The sequence below is a fragment of the Anoplopoma fimbria genome, chromosome 21 (assembly GCF_027596085.1).
Source record: "Anoplopoma fimbria isolate UVic2021 breed Golden Eagle Sablefish chromosome 21, Afim_UVic_2022, whole genome shotgun sequence".
NCBI classification, from domain to species: Eukaryota; Metazoa; Chordata; class Actinopteri; order Perciformes; family Anoplopomatidae; genus Anoplopoma; species Anoplopoma fimbria.
The window spans coordinates 17,873,265-17,895,462 of NC_072469.1; the positions used below are offsets into that span (position 1 = coordinate 17,873,265).

General features: G+C 38.5%; 1 protein-coding gene across 1 annotated transcript in view; it reads right to left on the reverse strand.

Annotated features, from left to right (window-relative positions):
* The window catches only part of ofcc1 (orofacial cleft 1 candidate 1), a 79,943-nt gene extending 65,282 nt beyond the window's left edge, over positions 1 to 14,661 (reverse strand). Inside the window, exons 1-6 of the mRNA XM_054623414.1 lie at positions 14,621 to 14,661; positions 12,002 to 12,078; positions 7,347 to 7,417; positions 6,795 to 6,970; positions 3,352 to 3,456; positions 2,619 to 2,702 (exon numbers count right to left, since the gene is read on the reverse strand). Coding sequence (XP_054479389.1) covers positions 2,619 to 2,702; positions 3,352 to 3,456; positions 6,795 to 6,970; positions 7,347 to 7,417; positions 12,002 to 12,019 — 454 coding nt within the window. The 5' untranslated portion in view covers positions 12,020 to 12,078; positions 14,621 to 14,661. The remainder of the gene's footprint in view (positions 1 to 2,618; positions 2,703 to 3,351; positions 3,457 to 6,794; positions 6,971 to 7,346; positions 7,418 to 12,001; positions 12,079 to 14,620) is intronic.
* Positions 14,662 to 22,198: the final 7,537 nt, after the last annotated feature.

Below are 22,198 nucleotides of genomic sequence, written 5' to 3' on the forward strand. Positions count from 1 at the left end.
TTAAATAAAAAGATCTCATAACATTTATTTGAAATCATTCAAAAGTTTGACAAAACGCATGACTTGAATTTAATCGTAATAGCAGATTTAGAATGGGATACACAAGGATGAACTGAGGCTGCAGAACAGAGAACAGATATCGTATGTGTTACTATGCAAGGAATCAAAAGGAAGATGAAGCGTTTCTATTGCATAGTTAATTGTTGCAGTTAAATTGTGAACAACATTGAAAGAAATGTTTTCTTCTGCATCATATGTGAACTAGTTTTTAGTTAGTTACCTAGAATTAATTTCTGAAAGCAAGAAAGTATAATTTACAGTAGCTAACCTGCTTGCTTTGTGTCTTTTCAGGTTTGCTGCACCGCCTCGGTAGAAAGCAAGCGGTATTCTTTTGAGCATCCCTGTATTCAACGTGTGCAGTCCAATATGCACAACAGCCAAAGCTGTTATCTCTGACAAATGCTTTTCACATAGAAGCTGATATCAATGCCTAGCGTCTTACTGAGAACTAGAATGAATAGAATACAATTCTGTGTTCTTTCATCTCCAAGCCAAAGCAATAAAATGTATCAAGATAAGAAGGAAGAACTGAAGATCTTAGACAGACAGAAGGGATTTCTCTAGGAATTTCTTTTTTTTTTTCTGAGAAAATGTCTACAGCACTGGCCACTGTCCATTTCATTAATACTTTGTCCTATTCATACTCTTTCTTGTGAAATGTGCATGGTGCTTTGTGTCAGGCTGTAGAAGCTAAGACAAAAGCCTGAGAAGCAGTCACAAAATGTCAGGATCAGTACTGACATACACTGCGCTGGCTGTGCGGCTGCAAAGAAGACATGGGGCCTACACCGGTGGGAGGCATCCATACAACAGCATAAGGTGATTGTCATGAAGCCTATTGTAGCTTGGTGAAGTGCTTACTGGCATTCACCGCAGTTTGACTCCAACAGTACACAAGTAGAAGCTCTCTCTCTCTCTCTCTCTTCCTCCCTCTCTTCTCTTCCCAGTCTCTCAGCCTATTGCATGGAGGAACTGTTAATCCAAGATCCTCTTTACTTTTTCAGTGGGATTTCATGAACATTCCAAGACAATGGATTGGGGCTGCTAATCTCGGTGGTACAGCTAAATCCAAGACAATGGCAAATAATACAAGCCGGCTAAATTCTACCGTGTTGAAGCGGGCCTAAACCCATCACTTGTGCGCTGGAATTACAAGGAAGATGTGCGTCATGTCAACACGATCTGGTGCGACTGTCTTCACCCAGAACAATGCTGAGCTTAAACCACCTCAATGTTGCCTGGTTGGCTACATATTTAAATAAAACTGAGCTAATGAGGAAAGGCACGCCTACTGTGAGACAATGGCTGTGCTTGGAAAGCTGAGTACAAGTGAGGGTCCATTTCTAGTCTTATTCTTTGTTCTACGTTAGTGCTGCTTTCAGTGTTAGTAGCATCTTATTTTTGTCTGGGTTGTTTTTGATTTCACTGTCTTGAGTTTCACTTAAAGATACTGTACACCTTAAAGTCACACTTAAACGGAAGTTAGGGCGTCTTTGGTTTCTGTTATGGTGTCAAATGTTTGATGACTCATCCTGAACTCAGGGGCGTTTAAAAAAAGAATCCAATCAAATGAGACTTTGGGTGACTGGTTAGCCACAATAATCATATAAAACCAAACTTCACCGTGTGTGAATTGAAGTAGCTATGGGAATCTGCAAAGTTTCCCTTTCATCTCCTCAAATGAGACTTTGGGTGACTGGTTAGCCACAATAATCATATAAAACCAAACTTCACCTTTTGCAAAGTTTCCCTTTCATCTCCCCCTTTTCTTCTTCCTGCATCTAACAACAGGTGAGGGAAGTGTGTGTGTGTGTGTGTGTGTGTGTGTGTGTGTGTGTGTGTGTGTGTGTGTGTGTGTGTGTGTGTGTGTGTGTGTGTGTGTGGCGCCAACAGCCCTCTGTAGCTCTGTAATGCACTAAACTCTAAGCATGCACATTACAAATAGAATATATATAAATAAATACCTATTGTAAATGTACATCGCTAAAATATTGTGTTTCACTGTGAATTATATCACAGTACAGGAGATGAAGACGCTCTAACCTATGTTTCACTGGGACTTACAGACTCCTGTACTCAGTGGCTCCAACGTTAACGCTATGGTCAGTTGTTGCTATGCTCATGATGTTAAAACGTGAAGTTTTATCAATATATCACCATGCAAATTAAAATACACACATTGTCCTAAAGTGTGGAAATTGAAGTAATACACTAAATCTCAACAGCATTAAACAGCAATTACACATGTGACCAAATATGGAAAAATGTTACTTGAAATCAGATACATTTTTCTAAATCAGGACGTGTCAAGTAAACAGTGCTCACAAGGGTTTAAATGAGCATTATATGTCCAAGAAAAACAATATAATGATTCTTAATTTAGGTAATGCAAAAGTAAAGCAATTGTTCTAAATTAAAGTAATGCAATGTAAAGGTAAAGTAATTGTTCCGAGTTAAAATTGTTAGAAATGATAATTTTGCTATTTTGATTAGGGGCAACCAATCAGCTGTTTCCTAATAACCAAGATACAGGAGTACAGTAATATGGAGATACATACCAGGTATATTTATGAAGGTGTCTTCCTCATCCAGCAATGCAGCCATTCTTTGATACAGTCTGTTTTCATCAGCATGCACTATTGCTACAAGTCAAAACAATTATAAAATGAGTACACCCTCAAAGGTGCTGGAAAAATTACATTCATTTGTGTGCTTCAAAATTACTTTATACTTATCAGACCAGTCAATCTCAACCACATCTTAACATGCAAACCAGAGATATTAGCCGTGGCTGGAGAGGGGTGGAAATCAAGTGCATGCAGAGGTGTAATGAAATAGAAGCGTTAACATGCCTGTTAGCCCGCCTGTCATCATCTGATGAGATTTGGTTTGGCGAATCCTCTGATATTACACGGCAGTGATATCCAAAAGATACAGGTGAAATGGCTTCTCCATTAATAGCCATGTTTCATTATAACATGCATATTACTTGGCTCCCAAGAGCTCGCTTTTAATAGGCCTACTTTAGGAGGGGGCTGCAAACTATTGATGTGGCTCTGCTTGTGTCATTTGACAGGGGAAAGAAAAAAAAACCACGGGGAAATGAAAACTGACCAATGATTCGTGACCTTCGTCAATGACAGCGAGCCGGGTAGCCAATCTTGCGATGCCATCACTTGGTGTATTTACATAGACTGTCCTGCCGTCACAAATGGCGGCCCTGCTACCAGTGATCTCTCTCACCTCACTTTAATGAACCGAGGAGAACTATTATGACAGAGAATGACATACTTAATTCCAGCTCATCTTCAGCGCTGACCCCAGCCATCCCGCAATGCCTTGGGTCTGTCTGCTCAGCCGACGACGGGTCAAAGTAATCTTGGGCACGTTTATTTCCTGTGGAAAGTGCGAGAGGCGAGAAAGAGGGGGGGGAGTTGTACAGGTTCAGGTTAGTGGTTATTAGAAGCACATGAAGCGAAATGTTAATTTTGAAAACCCACGCTGTCGAAGGGCGGGGGCAGCGGCAGCTACCAGATAAGGCAGAGCCAAGATGAGACAGGAGTACAGAGGCAGAAAGAGAGAACTGGGAAAGAGACTGCTGGGTTTCTCAGTGCAACTCCGCGCGGCCTGCGGTGCTCTGGGGCCTAATTAGCATGCCGCAAAAGGTCACGGCAGGCAATCTCTTAAATACGACTGCCATATGTTTGCCGTGTTCAAAAGGAACTAATGAGAAAGTCTACAAGCTCAAAAGTACCTGGAATTTCAAAGACAATACCTTCTAAATACTCTGAGGTCAGCGGCCCAGAGGACCGGGCAAGTTTGGAGGAGCAGATCCAAAGGAAAATAACCTGAGCCCATGTCTCATTGACTTCTTATTAGCAATCGCTGACCTATGGGTATCAAGTCTGCTCCGAAGAGTTTATTGGAATACAATGGCTTCAGGGCTCTTTCTATTAAGGGTACAGCCCACCAAGCAGCTTTCTTAACCCCCAAATCATTCTCATTACAGGCCTTTAATATTTCACTCCAATCTAAATTGCTTTACTTGTATGTCTCAGGTTGAGGGGCCCAAAAAAATGGACGGTGCATTAAATCATGTCATATATTCCAGACAAGGATCGCCTTTGTAGAAGTCTGCGTGTATCGGCGCTCGCATGCATAAAAATGTGAGTGAGTATGTTTGCATAGCAGCACCACTGGCCACTACCCGAAAAAAGCTCACTGGGATTATTTCGTGCTCATATTAAATATCTTGCAGGAGGTTTCCACACACTGTCCTTACTCTAAGTTAAAGAGTCAGACTGAAAAAAATTATTAAAAGAGGAGGAACCGTGTGACTCCTCGACGGCGCTATAAATTGACTGTGAAATTCACATGTTAAATCCCTCTACATCGTTAACAAAGAGTTTGAACAATTTCTCTCAAATAGCTCTGAGGTTATGAAAGCCTTTTTTCAAACACAAATTTGCATAATGGTGGTGGCTTCGTGGATCGCCTTTTTGAATCATATCTGTGATTTACCTAAATAGTCTGGCTGTCCTCCAGTTCCTCTCTCTAATGAAAATTTCAATTCTCTGTTCTCATATGCACATTATCAGTAACTAGCACTTCTTGCCAGCCAGAGTTACGGCTAACGTAGAATGAGCGATGATGTAAGATTTTGGTTAGGGCCAAATAGAAGCGTCACAAACATGGAACAATCTGCCTTTGTGATCTTCCAATAAAGACACACGAGTCACTGAACTGCTCTGCATATTTACACTCTGAAGAAGTAGTGTTACTCATTTTGTGCTAGAGATTTATATTTTGTTTGTGTAAATCATACATTCAGTGTAATTACCACAAATAAATTAAGGTATAAACTTGTAAAACATATAGCGTGTGATATATTTATAAAATGCCCTTTCAGACATGCATGTAATAAGAGGGTGTACGTGGACTTGACACAGCCCTGTTCATAACAAAAAACACATTCATATAGGACTGTGTTGATATGAAATATTTCACATTTTCCTAAGTTCTAATGTCATTAAACTACCATATGGTTAAGTTCATTTTGTATGCTTTAAGGGTATGGTAAGTGGCCTAATTAGCATTTCCAATTAATAGAACAAAAAAGAAGAGAGGAAAATCATTTAGTTCACTCATCAGCATCAGCATGTCAATACATGTTTAAAAGGGTGTATATGGGTGCACTAAGAGACATGGATCTTCTTTTCCCAATAAAGAAACTTTTGAGAATTAGGCTAAGTTGTGTTTTCTTAATTTGATGAACAGCACTCCTTCATTAAACGGATAGTTTGAGTTTTTTTTTAAGTGGGGCTGTATGGGGTAATTAGCCTCAATCAGTGTATTACCTACAGTATAAGGGTCGACCCGACCCCAGTCTGGCTAAAATGACAACAACACAGAGACAAAGCAATAAACTGAGCAGCAAAACCTCTTAGCCACCTAAAAGAAGGGCTCATCTAAAGAAAAAAATATATATATGTTTAAGTGTATGCTATATTTAGAATATTTTCACCACTTTATCTTGCTGTCAGAACTCCCTCTCTGACGGGAAAATTAAAGTCAAAGTGAATCTGTGCTCTCTTCAAAGCTACAAGACTCGATTGACTTAAACAGTTCAGTCAAGTTTCCCTTTCAGTTTCGTTTTTCAACAAAAACATTAATAAGAAGCGTGCTTGACTGTAGATAATACATAACGGAAACGTACCTCATACAACCCCACATCAAAACATTCAAGAAGTCCTGATCTTTGTTTTTGTTTTGTTTAGTTTTTTACCCTTACACCACATTCATTTGGTGTTAAAAACCAACACCAAATAAATTATTTTTATAAATATATATAAAAAAGTATATATACCAAATAAATGTGGTATAAGAGTAAAAGACTAAAGAAAACAGAAACAAAGATGATGACTTCTGGAATGTTGGATTGACTTTGATAAAGCCATTATCTTTAGCCAATGAAAAAAACATTTTAATTACTGGTTTAGATTTAGCATTAGTCTCCAATATCATACATGTTTATGGCCTGATTTTCTTGACCTGATAAAATAATATTTTTTTGTTCACATGACGCCCAGTTCCACGCACCATGATGAAGTACAATCCTACCTCTTGTGCATAAAACATCATGACAATAATTGATAATAATTACTCGCCATGCACAGCAAAAGCAAAATAAACCTCATTAAATAGAGAAATCCTACATGTGACTCATCCCTGAGAAAACTGGCACGCTCGCAACCTTGAACGCATCTTAATTTACCATCCCATTCCTCAAGAGTTCTCCCTGACATACTGAATTATAAGGGGGCATATTCGTATGCCTGATTGGCCTTAAGCCGTGTTTCGGGGGCGTTGTGAGTACACCACACAGACAGCGGATCGGCTTGGTAGCGTAGTAGCGTATGTAAATGCACTCTCCTATGACTCCAGCCCACCACAAGGCATGTAGCCGAGAGTGGGAGTCAAGGCTGATTGTGTCGAGGGTACTTCTAGATAGAGATAGAACACCCACTACTGTAGCGTTCTCCAGCGGAGGAAGAAGTTATACGAGGGTTGCTTGTTAGGACACGCTTGCTTTGGAATGCAGGGACCAAGGGCCCCACAAATGGAGAAAGACAAGAGAGAGAAAGAGAAGAAGAAAGAGGGAGTGAGAGAAAAGGTTAGATCAGGAACACATCTACTGTCAACAAATTTGAGGCTAATGAAGAATGAAGCTTCACCTCTTTCTTTGGCAGGGGCTTGCAGCTCCATTTTTTTTTGTTGAGCTGCAAGGGTGCTATCTGGCCTGTCACCTCGAATTTCTCTCCCCAGCCAAACCGGAGAAACAGAGAGCTCGGTGCTTCCTCCTCCATCGAAGGCTGGGTTTTCTATGCCCACCAGAGCTGCTCTATCCTCTCTCCCTGACAAAATAAGTAGAAACATAAATAAAAATACAAACACTGACATGAAGGGGCAATACAACGGTTAGGTCAAAGTGACTCGTAAAAAAAAACAAAGCGCATTTATTGGCAACTAAATGTTTCTATTGGTGATTTCTCTGCCCCAAAATGTTCAAGCGCATCCTACTAGAATGACACTAAAACACAATTAGGTTAAAATTAAATCAGAATCCTGCAAAGGAGGAGAAAAAAAAAGAGAAGAAGAAGAAATGATTAAAATAATTACAAATTGCGCCCTGACAAGCAAGAGCAAAATTTAGCCCAAAGCCATTTGTCTGTAATTAGTTAATTAATCCTTACACAAATTATGAGCAATAACTCATCAAGCAGGACTCACCCATCAGAAATTCAGCCGACTTGGATTTCTTCTGCTTAGGTTGCTGCAGAGCCTTCTGCTGTAACTTCTGGAGGGAAATTGTTAAATGAATAAATTAGCTGCAGAATGAAGATCATCATTTATGATCCGCAACTAACGCAGTATTTTAAATATGGGACGACACTAAAATGTCATTTAATTTACATCGCCGCTAAAGGGGTCAAGCACTAATTGAACAACAGGAGTGGAAAAGAATTTAATCATAAATAGATAAGAAAAGTTGACATGAATGTGTAATGAAGGTCACATTAAAATACTTCCTCCTTGTTTCTAAAATGAATGGGCAACAATACTCTCTCCTGGAAAATTATGCATTTTTGCACAGGCTGCATGAGTGTACACAGTCTTGGTGTGCAAATGAGTATGGAAATCCAGGCACACTTCTCATTACTTCCATTCACATGAACTCAAACTAAAAAATTGTCTTTAAATAAGACCATTTCAGGCCGTAAAGCTTGAAGGATTTTGAATATAAAAGCATGATTCAAACAAATTCAACAGATTCGTCCATCTGTGTGTGTGTGTGCGTGTGTGTCTGTTTACACATATATATATATATATATATATATATATATATATATATATATATATATACATATATATATATATATATATATATATATATATATATATATATATATATATATATATGCTAAGTCAACACTATTTTGACTTGTAGGTGGTCTAAATTGGCATGAATGGAAAGAAAAAGGAGGAATGTATGAACGCAAGTATGGGTTCCTTTGAAAATCAAGAGTATATGGAAACAAACTCTGCAGTCCCACATTTCTCTCATTTCTGTGGGACAAGCCGAACAATAAGAAAGCTGAGGTAAAAGGCATAAGTAGTTGTTTTTGTTATGGATATGTTTACATAAGAATGCACCATATGAAAGAGCTCTGTTGCTCAAAGCGTATGGAGCTTTTTAAGCATCATTTTATGCAGATTTCAATGATGAACTGTGCTCATGCCCATGAACAGCATGTATTTGTATACAATATTTAATTTCAAAGGCAAAATCAAGGGGCAGAATGGGTGGGGGGCTTATTTCAACTCTAAATGACAGAGCAATTAAAATGGAGAAGGACTACTTCCAGACCAATCTGGTAAGAGGAGTTTTTGTAAATCTGTTTTTACATTCAACAAGCCCTACAGCAAGACATTCATTTATACCACTGAGATTAATGCTTATCTAATTGTAACTTATTTAAAAACCATTTTCATTTCGACTGGGTACCAATCAGTTTTTCTGAGTTTTGCATACTGTGGAGTATGAGACTGGCAAATTCGACATCAGTGGTGATTGTGTCCCTGTGTTTTCCTTCACTTTCTTATTTTCACCTCATAAGAAGCACCTTTCTGCAAGACAAATATTGTTTGGGTGCATATGCAAATTGAAAAACTCCCTGAAACAATTATGGGAAAATTAATCAGGTAATTTTACTAATAAAAAAAAAATGCAAACAATCACAATTTTCTCTGTATAATGGAAGGCCAGTCTAACAATATTGTGTTGTAAACTGAAGCAGTTATTTAAATAAGCTACATAACATTTGCCGTTATTAAATGTTATTTAAAGTTGGACTGTTATTGAAAACCATAAAGAATACATTTAAAATAATGTTATAACTTTTATGTTTGCTGCAAGACTGTTGTCATTTAACAGCACATACTGTGAAAAGTATTATTGGAGTTGATTTATTATTTTGCCAAAGTAATTAATCATCAAATTAGAACAATGAAGGAGGATAGCACTGCTAATTTTGTGAATTATTGCTCTTGCCCTTAGGGCTAAAGGCACTTTGGAGAGATCAAAGGAGAAATCACATTAAGTTTTATCTTAGGCTATTCAAATGTATTTTGTTTATCACCCTAATTACCGCACATAATAATCTAGAATAAAATCTTCCACTTTAAAAGTGTAATTGTTTAGCTGCCTATATGTACATATGTATAATTCAACCTGCAATCTCACATAAACATTTTCAGGAATAATGCTTAAGATGTTTTTCTTTAAAAGTTTGTATAGTCCTTTTATTCTTTCCCTTACATAATGTTCATACTAGTTCTCCTCTAGGCACACGTTTTTGTTTTGGTCTCATTTCACATGTTTCTCACTATGCAAAGTAAATTAGCTCCATGTCCTGCAAATGCCAATAAGTCCTCTGATTACTATGAATGTATTCTTGCCTTAAGTTCAGTTACAGTGAAAAAAAACCCTTGTAAACACACAAGGGAAAGTACACAGAGGAGTACAGTACATACACCCCAGGCCTAAAGCTTTGGGTCATTGTCACTAAAAATCTAATCCACACAGAGCCATGTGAGCCTCTCTGTCTAGAGAGCTAAGAAAAATGCCTGGTTCTCATCTTGTTCCCTAGACCCCACTGACATTGACAGCATGCTCCTTGTAATACACGGACTGTTGTTTAATGTGCCATAACCGGATGGAACATGCAGATGCTGCATTTCTGAGAAGATAAACAACAATTCAATCCTGAGGGGAAAAAAAATAGGATCATAGATGTTCATGAAATCAAATGGATTTTCAGAGGTAAGAATGGCAGTTTCAATACTGCCGTTATAGCAGAAGTATAAACAGGCCCAGTGCAAGCTAACATTTTTTAACACATTGCACATTAATGGTAAATTCATGGTGCTGCGACAAAATCATGCGCCAAGAAATTTGGGTACATTACAACATAAATATACAGTAGTACAATGCTATAGCCCCTGAGTTCATTTTCGTGCCATCTGACAGCATCCATGCATGCCCCCTTAAGCCGTCACACTTTCCTCATTTCACTGTGCGGCACACAAACTGCTTATTTTGCAGTCAACATGAGAAAAAAAATCACTTATAACTGGTGTCAAAAAAAAAATCATGACTTTTTTTTCTTTCTCCCTTTTTTTTTTTTTTTTTTTTTTTTTTAAAATGTGATTGTTGTCAAAAGGAATTGAGCACAACAATGCCTTGTTCAGTTCTTGTTGCATTCAAAGGCATAGCTAGAAGGGCTTGGGGAAGACCGCTCGCTGCTAGGGGCTGGTGGGCACAGACCAGCTAGAAAGTGAATTTTGCATACTGTACGGATCATCGCCCAGTTCAGCCCAGTCACATTGAATCTGCCGTCAACCAATTGTGCTTCATGAAACCGTCAACCCTCATTTACGTCTGCCTGTTTTCTTCCCCACGCAGCTGTAAACAAGGCCCCAGCTTTGAGCTGTCTTCCTCTGTCCCTGTGCGAGCTGCTTGCCAGGGGAGCGTAGACAGCAAAACCTCGTCTTCACAGAGCGACTCGCAGCTACCATTTCCAGACAAGCACCCTGTGCGCTAAGGCAAAGGAGTCAAGGACACGAGTGTTTCTGGAAATGACAAAAGTTTAAAGAGCTCTACATGTAGATCCCTGCATATGTTCTGTCTCTCCCTTAAAAAAATGTATAACATTTGTGTTTGTTCTCAGGCTATTCTGCCAGTAGAGTGGCATTGATCAGAATTTGAATGTAAATGAATGTGCATAGAATAGAATCATCTTGGCCTAATATAAATATATGTGTGACTAAATGTTATAATGGGTTGTAATAAAATGATGAATGACATAATAAAGATGAGACTGGATGCTTGGCTAAATCAATAGACATAAAAGTGGATTTAGTTTTCATGTTTATAAAGTCTTGCTTTATCTATCAACATGATAGAAATGACCATATCAATAAAATGTCATAGGAATAATGAAAACATCTACAAAGCATCTTTATTTAAATCACTACAGATAAGGTCAGCGTTTTTGTTTCAAAGGCACACAAAGCCAATTCTACCCTGAAAATGTGAAACACGCTTAATTTATGGAGCAGCCTTATATGTGCACGGTAATTGTGACCCACCAAACAGTTTCTTATTAAACAACAACTGCGTCAGTTGGTGTAGACAGAAAACATAATTAGTATTCAAGCTTAATTAATCTACGCTGGCCCCCTTTAAGTGAATTAGTCAATTATTTATGCATGTGTGCTCCTTTGATGCTAACAGATTATGTATGTTACTGGAAAAGAACCTTGAAATATGACTTTGAAAACTTTCCACCATAAAATGTCACTACAAGCTGCTGCACCGACTAAGAAATGTCAGTGCAGACCATGAATGCTGAATGATTATGAAAAATAAAGCAGAACTTAACTGTGAAACTTGGACAAATTGTCATTATGGAAAAATCACCATGCTAGACGTGTCAGTGCAAACCAAGGAAAACATTGCAATTCATTGTCCTAAATCCAGAGCAAAAGATAAAATAAATCAGCCAAATATGTACTTTTTTTGTGTGCACTAATCCTTGGAATGGAAATCCAACACAGGTCGGATCAAGGTCTTTCCTGGGATCATGGGAACTCCTTGGGATTTTCAAGAGCCTTTTTGTTTTTACCCTTGAGAACCAGGCTGTGGCCTCTGCACCCCCTCAATCCCCATTGAGAACCCAGAGGCAGCGCAGAGGAATGCTAAATGTCAATGGTCAGAATGCACCAGCACCTTCAGTGAGAGAGATTGGAGGTACAAGGCCTGACCTCTCTGCGTTCAGCTACGCCTGCTATGAGGGGCAAGAAGTGAAACTGTACTCACACCGCTAAAGGTTTCCATCTCCACAAACTGCAGAAGATCATCACTGGCTGACCATGATCGCTGAACAATGACGAGGCCTGCGAAACAGAACGTGTGAAAAAACATATTATATTAATCTAATGTTGAATGGCTTCCAATAATCTAAACCGCATGTGAGGAGAATATGTTATTGACATGAGACTCAAACTTTAAATTTGGCTTATAATTCAAAGTTTGTTGATGTTATTAGAGTTAGAATTTGCAAATAAGCTCTTTTAATAGCTTACTTTCAGCACAAAATCCTTCCTTCCATGTAGCTGTACCCAATCTCACCTCTGCTTGTGTGTTTAGACCTGTTATCTCTGCAATGCATCTTCACAAATAAAAGGACAATAAACCCCATTTATTATCACTGATAACAAATTATTTGCCCTGATTATTCAAATAGTTTATTCATTTACATCTGATACGATATCATTCTGTATTTTTATCGTCTTTTTGCTATGGTAATTCACATGGCTTGCACAAGTTTCTGCTGAAATAGCAAAACAAACCCCAGGCAAAATGTGAAAGATTATCCCATACCATGCGAGCTGCGATGAAATGCTATACTTTTTCACACTGAACACTGCTCCACTGGGTGTGATTGAAAAACATGTAAAGCTATTGAATCTGTGGTTTGTATATGTGAGGGGAAAATGAGTGTTGTAACAAGTGGGCCAGTGTTTTTGTAATTGTTTCAAATTACACTCGGCGTAATAACTCAGTGAAAGCAGAGCCAGTGTGCGGTCCGTACACATTAACTAGGCAAAGACCACAGGATATCCATGCACCTTATCGCGGCCCACGGAGAAACTTGATTGTGTAAACAACTGTGGAGACTAAAGCGCCTTAGCTATATTTCCAGCTGTGTCTATTTGTGTCCAATGGTGCTTATCACCAGCTACACAAAAGAAGGACAATACTTTTAGATAAAGAGGTACTTTGCAGCATTTCCTTTACATGTGTATTTTATTGAATTAAAGAAAGCCCTTAAATTCCTGTTTTTAATTTGCTGCACTGGTTTCCTGAGTTACTAATAGGGATGCGTGAGCATGTGTGTGTGTGTGTGTGTGTGAATGTTTTATACAGGCTGTAAAAATGTGATGCTGTGAGAAAAATAAGTACATTAGTTGTTAAAACTGCACGCATCCTGCCAAATACTGGCTCCCTAACCAATGAGCTGGCCAACAACATTGTTAACCACATAAATGACTGACTCACTTTTCAGCGTAGGGTTCAGGCTTTCTGTCAAAAAGTCGAATGCAGATTTTTTTCACAGTACATGCAAGAAACCCCTAAAGTCCTACACAGTGTGATGGACTTGCTGGACTTCAGTTAGTACCAATCCAATAAGAGTCATGTTCAAGTTCACTGCTGTGTAAAGTTCTTTCACAGACTTTATAAGCAATACACCCGTGCAAGTATGCACTGCCAACACCAGCCAGCATGCAGCAAAATACAGGCTTTCCTTTCAAATGTATTAGTTTCTGACCCGTAAATGCCACAGCACTGTTTCCTTGTTTGATCTCAGCAACGTGCCAGCAATAAGCGTCTGTGGTTAGAGTTTATCCGCAGAAAGACAAAACTGCTGTCAATTGATTATTGTTATCTCAGCAACATGCCTGTACATGACTTCTTTTCTAGAACTTATTTCTGCAAAAACAAGAATTTTAGGGTTTTCAAAATTATGCAAAAGTCATGGTGTACCTCCTTTAATCAATGGCTGTGTGGCCTTCTGTGAGACCCCCCCCCCCCCAACCCCACCCCACCAATCCCCTTTTTTAAACGGATATAATGAATGATAGTTATTTAATATTCCTCAAAGTCTACAAATAATGACAGTATAAACCAAAAGACTGAGCTACTAGTTATAAAAAAAAGCAAGTATGTACATTGGTCCTCCAAAATGACATGCCACTTTATTTGACCTGCGACTATATGTTTTTCCATCTCCCTCTCCTGCCCTGAGAATGACCATCTCCTCTGTCATCTAGTCAGCTAAGCTCAATCGACCCTTAATCCAGAACGACAGTGGGGTCTGTGTTGCACTAGACAAGCCACTTCCCCTTTTCTATGGCATAGTGCGACCTGAAATCTTTGCCTGACATTTTTTTTTTTCTCAGCGAACACGGATAAGGGATGTAATTCAATAGTCACAGAGGGACAGGGCGCCGCGCACCAAAGACTATTTTATTTGCTTGTGGACAGAGGCCTTTTCTTAATGTTTTACAACAGCCAGTCTCCCTTAAGACATAGAGTTCACACAGCTGACAATAAGGGCAGAAAAAAAGGGCAGACTTTCTTTTTCAATAGGCAGCGGAGACGTTTTGCATGCATGTTCACTCTAAATGTACTCTTTGCATTTTAAGGTGCACTAACGTAGTATTTTTGATTGTATTCATGCAAGTCTTTTACATTCTATTTATGGGAATTAGGGGTACATTGCTCAGGTTATGCCTCTCTAAGTACCCTTTTCACTTAAGAATGTAACTTCATCCTACTGGGTTAGAAGCCAAATATATTTCAAATAACTAGCACATTATATTAGTAACTGTATACATGCATGTTGTTTTTGTTAAGAATCAAATGGTGTTTTACCTTATGACGCCCGAATTCTTCCTCTTCATGGTCAGCTACACCTCCGTCGTCAAGGTGATGATGACGCGGTCCCTAACAACACAGACATGCATGTACACATAGTCTCAGGTAACTGCCTCATGTTCACTTTCACTCACTGAAACAAAGAGCACAAGAGACAGTCTGAATTAGATTATACACCCCACAAATGTATAAAACACATCATTTAGATCTCAGGTTTCTACCTGAGTAACTGTTAGATATGGCGTATGTTATAAATTAGGTTGAACAAAAGGTAAATGGTACTTGAATGATAAAAGCAAGAACTGTGTGTATTTAAATTTGTGGAAGGAGAGATATCTGACAGTCTAACGCGTGCCATTACCAAAACTATAACCGTTGCGTTGTGCCAAGATAAAGTTTCATCTGTGTCGATCTCATCTCCCAGATGCTATCACTGCTTTTGTGTTTTAAATGCTGTTTCATTATTAATGGGGAGTGTGGCATAGCTTTCCTTCAAAGAGATGCTCACTTATTGTTTGACCAGAGCCAGATATGCATTGCTGGTAAAACAGGCTGCCTTATCACCTTTCTGTGCCTGCAACAACGAACTCCCCCAAACTGAAGGTAAAGTACTCACCCTGCTTTGTAAACACCTACTATGCAGGATATGACAATTCACACAAAAGTTCCCCCCATGCATTATTTAGAGTGAACTGCAGACAAACGGATTTCCAAGCCAAAGACGACCCAGCAAGCTTTGCAGCTGCTGTGAAGAATAGGTAGAAAACGCCCGGCGGATTGGCCGGCTCACGTTTGGCAGAAGGCTTATTAACACTAATGTCCCCCTTAGATCAGATCACGAACTACGTCTAATTCATCCCCGTGAACAAACAAAGCCAGACTGTGCTTTATTTATGACTGCAAAGCCATCAGGCCATTGGTGGCCTTTTCAACTGAGGAAGAGAGATTGCTTTATGCGTAATGGGAATAAATAGTCCTCATTTTGTCAGTCCTCTATTTGAAAGATGAAGTTATTGTTATGTTTTATATCACGTTTATGATTGGTGCTCTCCTTGATTATCCCACAATGCTGAAAACAATCAGAAGTTAACAAGGCACAATAACACATCATTAATGCACATTTTAATCAGTACGGTGCATGCCAAGTGGATCTTTACCGCACCTATGTTACAAACCACTGGGATCTTTGTTTTTGCTCGTTAAACTGCTAAAATGTGATCTAAATAAGATGCCCAGCGATTTGGACCTCCCATTACCTGGCTAAGCTGTCGTTGATCGTTTGTGCGATTAAATATAGACCTAAATCTCCATTTTATCCAATTAATTCTCCGTGCAGGCATGAGAGTGGCTAATGATGTTATCTTACCTAATTAACCTGTATAGGGATTCAACTCCAGGACAGGGGATTGTTCATCCTTCATCCAAGTGTTCATTATTATCATTACAATCATTATCATAAAGGGGGCTAACTTATGATGTTGGCCATTCTATCACCATTAATCTAGATTGAGTCCTTTTTTTTTTTTTTTTTTTTTTTTTTTTTTTTTTGGATAGGGGGATCCTTTGGGGTCATTTTTAATTATCACTAAAAGGATGGGAATTCTAGCAAAGCCGAAGAAGTTGAGTTGTGGTCACAGCAATCACTGGAATTCTCGTGAGAACACGTTAAACGAATGTGACTTGACTACTTATGACTGAGGGGACATTTCTGACGTTGCTGTGTTCAGGGCCATGAGTCCTGCAAGCTGCAAAACTCTCCCCACAGTTTTCTGTCAGCTTTCCCCATTGAATGTCGGCTTCAACCTATTAACACAGCAGACTTGGAGCAGATCAATAGCCCTCATTGGGCCATGTGTCATTAGTTAATCGCATATTGATCAGGCTATTGACACGCTCCTAATTAATCTCAGGCCCAGTGCCGGCTTTCATACGTTTCCTTAATTATGCACTTCATCTTAGTCCTTGTACATCAGCAGGCTGTCGCTTCCTGTTTGACAGTGAGTAAAAGTTAGCTGTCAAGTCTCCCTCTTGTATTATAAGTTTATTTTCTGTCTTTACTCTTTTTTTTAACTGTCACATACTAGCAGCAGCCGTACAGTAAACAGCCATGGTAAGCATGTTTAGTTTGAAGTTTGGCAAAGGCAAGTTGCATTGCCTTAAAGTTATATAAGGTAATGTTAAAGTTATATTCTCGACAGTTTAGCGATTCTAGCTGTGTTATTTTTTGGTAAATCACAAAATGTAATTATAACAACCAACTGATACTATACACATATATATTCATATTTATTAGCACTATCCTCAAATTTAAGAAGTTATTCAATTAACACTCATAGGATTGTGTCAACAAATCGATAGTTGATTTAATTGACAGATCTGCAGGACTGAATTCCTCCACAAAGAAACATGCAAAAAGCACCCCTAAATCTTGTGTTTACCAGAGATGTGGTCAGAATTTTCTTGGAAATTCATCACTTGGAAAGTCATTCAGCATAAAAAAAAGCATAAAAAACAACTAATCAAATCTTAAGACCAAAACAACAAATTAGTCGACTAATCAGCTAAAAGGGAGAATAACAAATAAATAAATACATTTATATATGAATGCATTGCTCAAAGCGTATCTCTACTATCCCAGTACCCTGATGTGTATGTATACAGCATGTGTGTAAGTGCTTATGAAGTATCATGCGTGTAACCCTGTGTCTTTGTTTATGCTATTGAATGTGAGCTCATATCTGTGTGCTTTGTGTGTACCTGCATGTGTGTGTGTGTGTGTGTGTGTGTGTGTGTGTGTGTGTGTGTGTGTGTGTGTGTGTGTGTGTGTGTGTGTGTGTGTGTGTGTGTGTGTGTGTGTGTGTGTGTGTGTGTTGTTGTTGTGTGTTGCTGCATACATGCTGATCAATAGAGTTGTGCATTAGCGCGCTGGTGTGCAGATGAGAGAGCACCTGAAGGTGACCCTGACTCCTGGCATCACCACAGGGCTCCAATAAGCTCCTCAGCCGCTGCGCTGCAAGCCGCACATCTCCAACTTTTAGCCCGCTGCTGTTGGTTTGATTATTGTTTATAGATACAGCCGAGAATTAAAGTATGGCCCGCAGGCAGCATAATTATTTACAGCTGAAAACTCATATCATTACCAGCATGCCCCTAATTGCCAGAAGTAATATCAATGTTAGTTGATTAAGTGTATTTTTTTTTCATCTCCTCTCTCCATAATGTGCAGAGATTGTTTTCCCTCAGCATATGGGGTGACGGTTTATCTCAATACAGCTGTTCATCTGGCTTGACTTCTATTTTTTTTTTCTCTCTCTCTCTCTGTTCATTCCAAAATATAATATTGCAGCATCTTCAGAGGGTAGCGATCGATTGCTCCACTTTTTGTAGTTTGCTCACAAGGTCAAAGAAAACACAAGAGATTCATCTTTCAATGCTCAAAAAATAATGTATCTCTGTAAAGATTTTCCCTAAATAGATACAGATGTGACTAACGGGGGCAGACTTCTGACTCAAGGTGATGTCAGAGCTAAAGAGAAAAGGCTAGTGGGCTGTAAAGCTACCTTTAATTCACAATCTAATGATTAATTAAAACAAATGTTTATTTGGCCTGGACCTCCCTCCCTCTGCTATGAACATGTCAAAATATTTCATCCTGTATTTTAGGTGGCAAGAAAGATGAGGCTATTAATAACACCGCCTGTGAAGGGGAAAATACATAAACCTTGAAGGCTACTTTATTATTCACATGTAGATTACTCAAACATGAATGTGGTGCTGCAGCACTAGAAACATGTTGAGCATAGAAATCTCTGAGTTCATAGAGGGAGAATATGTTAAATCTTAAAAATGTAATTTCAAAAGGGCAAAGGTCAAATCAAGTCATTTATATATATTTGCATATTTACACACACCCGGCTAACAACATCCGCCATTCTTTTCAAGAATACAATTGTACAATTGACACATCATTAAATGTATTGCTAATAACAACATAAGATGTGTTCTTGTATCTCACTGAAACATAAGTGTAGTTCTGTCAGAAAAACTACCGCATCTACTTGTCAAAAATAGTTGTTTCTGGACTCTGGTCTTCCAATCAGCAGTCTGTGTCATTTAGTTTGACTTTTTGGTTAAAGTTATTTCTATCGCACTTGCTTTGGTTTCTCTTTGACCACAGAGTTCGTGCAGCCTTGTAAGAGTGGGAGTGAGTGACATTTAAGAAGAGAAAAAAAAAAAGAAAGGCTTCTATGTGAAGCCTCAACTTTGCTTCAATCAAACTTGGGAGAAGGTGCTGTGGAAGTCAGCTTCCCTTGCATGATACAGCATAAGGAAAAGTCATAGAATCCAATATTTCTACATTTCCTTTCAGTGCATCATATCTTGTGATTAAAAAACTGATGTCGCCCCAAAAGATTGTGTCTATTAGGCATTTAACAATCACAGGAATCCATCTCATGCTTCTACAGTTAAAATTGTGCAGAGGAGTGGAATAATTTTTAAAAGGGCAATGCAAATAGTGATTAAAAGTGGGCCTAGGGTCATCATTAGGGCATGATCTCAGAGAAATTGAGAGTAAGGGGGGAGTGTTTGAGAAACATCCTGCTGACCAACAAGGGGCATCTCGCATGCAAGTGACTCCTCTATGACAAGGATTTATTATGCGCCATGTGACAGGCAGTGAATCTGCCCCTTTGATGAGTACACTGACTGCGAGTTCACCCATAAAGCGCTTGAGGAAATTAGACAATTGTCGGAATGAAACTTTGCACTATAAATACATTTTCTTTCTTTCTTTGTCATTCATTCTGAGACAGGGTGATGTCATCGCATAAGGAAGGTCTTGTGATCCATTTTAAAGATCAAGAGGCCACAGGCGGTGGTGTGACAGTGGCTCAAAGGGTCGGTATGTAAAGGACGTGATATGAAATACAGTCTTAAAGGCATGAAATGAAATGAGCGGACAGATGAGATGGTCTCTATTTATTGCAGGAACAACACTTGGGTGACTCATGATACATGAAAAATAATATGTAAAGCTGGGAGATATTGATGGCCATTCTGATGCTTTGTTTAGCTCATCAATTCAAATATTCTAGTAATGCTTACAATACTGACATAGTAAAATAAAAAATAAAATAGCTTTCTTAATTCAACTGCTGAAATATGATCAATATGAAGCACCAAAGCCTCAAACATGTCCGTCCAGTGGCTGTGAGAGATTTCCTACTATTTTTTTTAATCAAGAATAAGGCTGTATACAATCAAATTTGCATCTGCTTTTTCTCTCCTTCCAATAAAAGTTTACAATGAGGTGTTTTTCCAGCCAATTTAATTCAATTACTTTGCAGCTCTGTTCGTCTTCTTTGACTTGACAATGAAGCATATGTTTCATGCCTGTCATTTGCTGAAAAGCAGGGTGATTATAGGCGCCCCTAACTACTCAACAGTTTGAATTCCCTAGAGGTGGTGTGATGACATTTTAAGTTTGTTTCTGTAATAGGCGCAGTAGTTTCAGTTGTAGTAACTAAAACCTGGCAGTCTTTAGATTGCTGTGTTTCTACTTGTAGGACAGAGTAAATTCTGTCATTTTTTTTTACCAGTGACCTATAAACTTGATGATGGATGGTGAACAACTTAATCTGCTAACTAAACTTTGTCATTCATCGCCACAGAGTTGTGAAGTAAGAGGAGCTGCTGGTTCCCGAAAGAGTTGTGTATTTCTGCTTGCAGCTTTCTCCAGCACTACTGATACAAAATAGTTGTACCTTGGCACGCAGCGGCACGGACTGTAACGTAAAAACTAAGTTAGACAGTTAATATATTGTAATTCATTCCCATGCATGGTGCTCAGAGCAAGACCGCAGTGACATGTCCGTCTGCCAACAGCACAGGGTCTCTCTATAGCACAGTCCAGCTTACAACAGAGCAAACAGCTCACATTAACTGACGTTGCATTGGCTTGATTACGATGTGTTCGAGCTCTACTCAGTAAAAATTATTATTCAGCAAAGGATGATAGCCTTATAATCAGGCAATCATGATGCGTTCAAATGTAACGTTAATCTTGTAAGATGTACTTTTTGGCTACTTGAGTAAATACAGTTGATTGAAGGAAATGTTTTCACAGCAATACAGCTAATTAGATATTATAGAGGGAATTATGATCTGTTGAACTTCCTAGTTCTAGCTCTAAGTGGCTTATAATATAAAATATAAAAATTAAAATATATATATATTTTTTTTATCATAGCAAGTATTTAACGGAAAATACAATCATTTATTTCCTAATCATTTGAATGGCGTGTGTTATACAAATAACCACTTCAATCTCTAGGACAAAGTAAAGAGATAACATTTAGAATTTCTGACAGTTTAAACTAACTTTGGAATGGTTGAAATCAGCTCTGGGACGATGGTGAGAAAAAGTTAGTTTTGAGCCATGCCATCAATTATATAGTTCTTTTAAAAAAAAAATAACAATAATCAGAATCGTTTTGATTGGAATAGGCCAAGAAAACTGCCTGGAGCCCCTAACTAAAAAGGGCCCTGAACTACAGACTATCTAATCAAGTAATTTTAACTAACAAAAGGCCCACCAAAGCAATGAAAATTTGCAACTTAACTGTATACTATTCTTACTTTGTACTTCTACTTCAGAAAAAAACACTGCACGATACATTTACATACCAGACGTTGCTGATTCTGAATAACGGTGAAGCCTGACAGAGCTTCCCTGGGCGAGGTGCTCACACCTGAAAATGACGTAACCACGGCCTGCGCGTTGTCTCCTCACGTGGTGGCGTTGCCTGGTCGTGCGCCATAAGGGCTCTTCAGCCATGTCTGTCACAAGTTCACCTATAAAAACACTATTAACATGTCCGAGGATGTTAGACCAATTCATTTAAATGCTTTAAAAATAGAAAGTCTTAAGAATCTAAATTTGAGTATGTATTTTGCCAGCCAAATCAAATTGTTTACAGGAAAATAAAACTGCTTTTTGTAATTACGCATTAAATACTGGACTTCTTTCTTTAAAGGGCTTGTATAAAGGCAATACAGTAGTCCATGAATATGAGAAATTAGTTTGCAGTTAATTACAATAGTCATTGTTGGTGTGTTGCCGGTTACACTTGTTGTCTGCTTGCCCTTACATTTCCTGTCACTCTGCACTCTCATTTTCTGAATGCAAAACATTTGATACTGCCAAAGGCAAAATATATACCTTGACATAATTTATTGTGAAGCAGCTACATAGAGTAAGTTTCTCTTTTCCTGGTACTTTTTGATAAAACCGTTATTCATTGCAGTAGCGTTGCAGCATCAGTGTGATCAGTAACAACTACATATCCAACAATGATTAAGAGTTTTAGCTTATGTAAAACAGCCGATCATTTTTCAATATGTTGTGCTTACTTTCAAAATGTTCAAAATTAGGAATTAAACTATAGTGCTCGTTTAGTGATGAGTGACGAGAATGTAAGCCTGTTTGTCCACGTCGGATTCCTGTTGGATTCAACCCTGGTCTCCCAGGTCACTAGCTAACCCACACATCTGTCTTAATATCTAGGAGAATGT